This window comes from Pygoscelis adeliae, unplaced genomic scaffold (assembly GCF_000699105.1).
Source record: "Pygoscelis adeliae isolate BGI_AS28 unplaced genomic scaffold, ASM69910v1 Scaffold1224, whole genome shotgun sequence".
Lineage (NCBI taxonomy): Eukaryota > Metazoa > Chordata > Aves > Sphenisciformes > Spheniscidae > Pygoscelis > Pygoscelis adeliae.
In genome coordinates this window covers 24,555-29,301 of record NW_008824701.1, presented here as the reverse complement: position 1 = coordinate 29,301, position 4,747 = coordinate 24,555, and the positions used below count along the sequence as shown (strand labels likewise).

Genomic DNA, 4,747 nt, shown 5'->3' with positions numbered 1-4,747 from the left:
CACAGCACAACGCCTGTGAACCGCAGCGTCCCGCCCCCCCTTCTGCCGGGCACAGAAGAGAAATCCCCCCCCGCCATGAGTGAATCCCCAAACCCTCCTCCTCCTCCTCGGAGGCCAAATCCCGCTGCTGCCGGTTACTCCCGTATGCTGGCAGAGTAGGAGAACTGGGGGAAGTGTGTCCGCTGGTCGTTCTCCAGGGAGCCCATGTTGTCATCTGCAAAGCCGGGGACGGGGAAGGGTTTGAGGGCGAGGGAGATGCTGACGAAGCCTCCCTCGTGCGTTCACAAGCTTCCCCACTCCCTCCCGTGGCAGAGATGCCACCAAAGCTGCCCAAGACCTCTCCAGGGCAGCGAGGGACCCCGAGCTTTTATAGAGGTGTGACAGCAATGCCGCTAGCCCCTCAGGTGACACCCGCCACCACGATGGTGACAGGAAGATGCGGTCGCATGAGAGGAAGGGGTATAGGTGACAAAGGGGATCCCCATTTCTGGGCGGTGTTGGCACTCACAGCGATCCGGCGGGGTGATGGTGATGGACTGGGCGGTGAACTATCGAAATACCGTGTGTCGATCTCGGCCGTCCCTTGGGGCTTGAATGGCGGGACCAGCTGATGGAGACCCGGAGAAATTTGCTCGCTGGCAGCGTGCCAAGCCCCCGCCCGCCCCGTCACCCCCTCAAAGGGCTCCCTTCCCTCCCTACCTTCTTCTGAACCACGTCCTGCCAGTTGATGGGGGCGAAGAAGCGATGCTCCATCACCTCCTTGGCATCGTTGGGACCTCCGCCGAGCCTGCGGGCACAGAGGCACGTGTCCGGAACCGCCGGCAGCGCCACAGTCCCCCTGTCCATCCCCGGTGGACCCTCACCTCTGTTTGGGATCCTTCTTGAGCAGCCCGGCCAGCAAGGATTTGGCCTCAGGGCTGAGGGTACGAGGGAAGCGGATCTCCTCCATGAGGATCAGCTCGAAGAGGCGTTCGTGGTCCTGGTTGTAGAAGGGGAGGCGGCCACACATCATCTCGTACATGACGACCCCCAGGCCCCACCAGTCCACGGCGCGGCCGTAATCATTGTCCTCCAGGACCTGCGTGGGGGAAGATGGAGAGTATGGTGCTGATGAGGCCGAAGAACCAGGCAGCAACATGAGGAGGGCTGTAGCGAGGTGGGTGTCGGTCTCTTCTCCCAAGTAACTGGCGAAAGGACGAGAGGAAACGGCCTCAAGTTGTGCCAGGGGAGGTTTAGATTGGATGTGAGGAAAAATTTCTTTACTGAAAGAGTGGTTAAACATTGGAACAGGCTGCCCAGGGGAGTGGTTGAGTCACCATCCCTGGAAGTATTTAAAAGACGGGTAGATGAGGCGCTTAGGGACATGGTTTAGTGGGCATGGTGGTGTTGGGTTGACGGTTGGACTCGATGATCTTGGAGGTCTCTTCCAACCTTAATGATTCTATGAGGGAGAAGGGAAACCCGTTCTAGATACAACCACTCCTGCAACCCAAGTGTTTGGAAAAGCCCGCGCTGAACTGTTGCCATCTTGGACTTTGGGAATAACCTCCACAGAAAAACCTCTTCGGCACAAGAGTTCTGAGGAAAGCCTGGCTGCGGGAATGCTTTAAGTACCTCCGGAGCCAGGTACTCGGGAGTGCCGCAGAAGGTCTTCATGGTGGCTCCATCTGTGATGCCTTCCTTGCAGAGCCCGAAGTCGGTGATTTTGATGTGGCCGTCTTTGTCCAGCATGAGGTTTTCCAGCTGAAAAGCAAAGCAGACAGGTGGAAGAAAAGGTTTGGAGCTGAGCGAAGTCAGGAACATGGGAGCGGGACGCTGCTCCCCGAAAGGCTCCGTCGGATGGCTGGGGTCTCGATCCATCGCTGCGTGGTTGGGACAAGGGTGACACCTCCCCGCAGGGCAGGTTCAAGCTCTCTCTGGTGAAGCCGAGCTCCCGCCCTCCCTCCTGCAACAACGCGTGCAAAAACATCCCCAGCCCCAGGCGGGCAGCAGCTCTTTGCCACCCACGGTGAGCGGGAGCAGAGAAAGGCAGCTCATGTCAACCGAGCGTGACGCTCTGCCGGCTGAAACCCTTTGCGGCCCCTCAGGGTGATTTTTCGGAGAGCTGGGAGTGACTCCACACCCCCAAACACTAGACCAGGAAGATGAAAATTGCACTGGTGCTAAGACAGGGCGAAGGCACCGCTTATGGATGCCACTGCTGCTGGGCTGGTACCTTAATGTCCCTGTACACCACGTCCCGGGAGTGCAGGTACTCCAGCGCAGAGACTATTTCCGCGCCGTAGAAACGGGCTCGGTCCTCCGTGAAGACGCGTTCTCTTGAGAGGTGGAAAAACAGCTTGAGGGAAAGAAAAAAAAGAGAACAAGCTGATCAACAAGCGCTTAAAAAAAGAACCCCAGTGAAACCCGGGTTAATCACTCTCAGCACGCAGCTAATGCAGTCATATGTGTCCTAAGCTCCTTGCCTTGAGCGGTCAAAATATTGATGGCCCCCCCTCTGCTCTGCTGGCGGGAGCTGGGGGGAAAACGCCGCTGCGTGTTGTCTGCAAGAGGGGCTGAGCCATCGGCTGCGTTCCCCCTTGCAAGGAACCCCCAACACAGGGGTGGAGAAACAGAGCTGGACGCGAGCGCAGGGTGAAAGGTAATGGAGCCAGTGATGGCTGGAGGTGCTGTGGTGTCCACAGCTCCCCGGGTGATGAGGAGGAGCGCCCTGGGGGTCCTGCTTCCTCCCCCAGACGGTTGCTTCATGCACGCAACGGCCTGGCTGCGATATTGAGTGCAAGGAAGGCGAGCGAAGAGCCAGGAAAGCTCAGGCGAGAGGAGAGCAGTGTACTCCACCTCCCAAAATACGTGCTGAGGGGAGATTGTGGAATAAACTGTCCACTAACGAGCTGAAAACAGCTATTTAACATGCGGACAAGATCCTTCCAAGCCCCGGGGGGAGTGTCGGGTCTTAAGCTCCCACCTCTCCGCCGTTGGCATACTCCATGACGAAGCACAGTCGGTCGTTCGTCTGAAAGGCATATTTCAGTGCCTGCAAGAGGGGAAAAAAAAAGGTCTTGGAGAAGCTGCGGGGCTCTGCACTTCCAGAGGAGGCGGTGAGGGGAAGGAAAGGGTCATTTTGGGGCACGCCAGGCAGCCCAGCACCCTGCCCCTTTGCTCCCTCGCTGCCACCAGCCATACTTACAGTGAGGAAGGGGTGCCTGGTGTTCTGCAGCACCCGGCTCTCCGTAACAGTGTGTGCCACCTCGTCCTGCAAAGAAAGGAAAAATTAAACACTCTTTATCCCCCATCGTTTCTGGAAAATCAGAGATTTTTCACTGCTGCCAATCATTCCCAGAAAAAAAAAAACACGAATGGGAGCTCGAACCGCCAACCTCCACCCTGTTTTTGTCCCCACGGGGTGAGGGGTTTGCTGGCCAGATCATCCGGAGGAGGAAGACGTGGCCGCACCGTGTCCCCCAAGAGAGGCGAGCGAGTGGATCCCATGGTGTCACCCAACTGCGCATTACAACACGTGCCCGGGGTTTTGAAATAAGGGTAATTCCTGGAATCCCCCAGCATCTAGAGCACAGCAGGAGCTGTCCATCGCTCGGCAGCTTCAGAGGCGCGTTTTGAAAGCCATCCCAACACGCAGGGGGTTGGATTAGATGACCTTTAAAGGTCCCTTCCAACCCAAACTATTCTATGATCCCCTAAGCCCTGCCAGCTCCCAACTCTTCCCCTCACCCTCTGCTGGGGCTGGGCACGTACTTTCGCAATGATGACCTCTTTCCGTAGGATTTTCATGGCATAATAGCGGCCAGTGGCCTTTTCCCGCACCAAGATGACTTTGCCGAAAGTGCCCTTTCCCAGGAGCTTCAGGTAATCGAAATCATTCATGGTCTGGGGAGAAATGGGGAGACGGAGGTGAGAGTTTGTGGCATGGGCAAGCGGAATCCAGGATGGGAAAGGGTCTTCCGAGCTATTTCACCCGCAATCATCCCGGTCACAGAGGACACCACAGGGATGAGGTTTATCCCATAACCCTCCCTCATCGCTCGGCGGTCCCAATCAACCGCAATCCTGCTTCTGGCAAGAGACGGTGCCATCCTGGGGGTGACTTACGGCCTTGGCGCGGGTTTTGCTGACGGCCACCTCCATCTCCTCAGCGCCAGTGCTGTCGTTAGGAGATCCGCACTTGTAATCCATTGTGTCCGCCTCCGGTTCCTGGTTCTTCAGGCTGTTTGCTACCGTCTGGATGGCTCGCATCCACTCCTCGCTATGGAGAAAAGGGGATTGGTGGCACAGGGAGGTGGTGAGGATCACCAAGGGGGGCTGTGCCCGCCCCTCCAGCCTTTGCAGGCAGATGGGAGTCACAGCCAAGAGATTTCGGGGCTCTCCTCCAGCTAGGATTCTTCGGGAGAGTCCACATGGAAGGTCCTCTCGATGACTGTTGTCCACTGCAAGCATCGGATGACAAAGGAGTTGGGCCGAGGCCGCTCCGTCTTCATCAGCTGGCACTCTGCGAAGGTTCAAAAATATATTAAAAAGAAGGGAAGAGGATGGTTTGGGATCAAATATCCTCATCCCAAAACCTTCCCTCATGGTATCGGGGACGAAGACACCCTGCCCGATGCCAGCGCATAACCATGGACAGCCCTGAAGCTGCCTGTGCTGACGTACCCGCCACCGAGAAGTTATTCAGAGGTGGCAAGCTGTGGTCAGACGTCTCTGGCCGTTCCTTGTAGCCGATGAAGGAGCCGTC

The 4,747-nt window shown here is 57.3% G+C and overlaps 1 protein-coding gene across 1 annotated transcript; it reads right to left on the bottom strand.

The window, feature by feature from the left end:
* Positions 1-111: 111 nt before the first annotated feature.
* LOC103916212 (RAC-beta serine/threonine-protein kinase-like) lies at positions 112-4,741 on the bottom strand. The gene is given in 13 exon segments (XM_009323172.1): positions 112-214; positions 509-550; positions 553-607; positions 700-787; positions 864-1,078; positions 1,615-1,743; positions 2,216-2,338; positions 2,966-3,034; positions 3,188-3,253; positions 3,754-3,885; positions 4,108-4,261; positions 4,390-4,504; positions 4,666-4,741. Coding segments are annotated over 12 exon segments (1,257 nt in total). The 5' UTR covers positions 4,494-4,504; positions 4,666-4,741; the 3' UTR covers positions 112-134.
* Between the last annotated feature and the right edge of the window lie 6 nt (positions 4,742-4,747).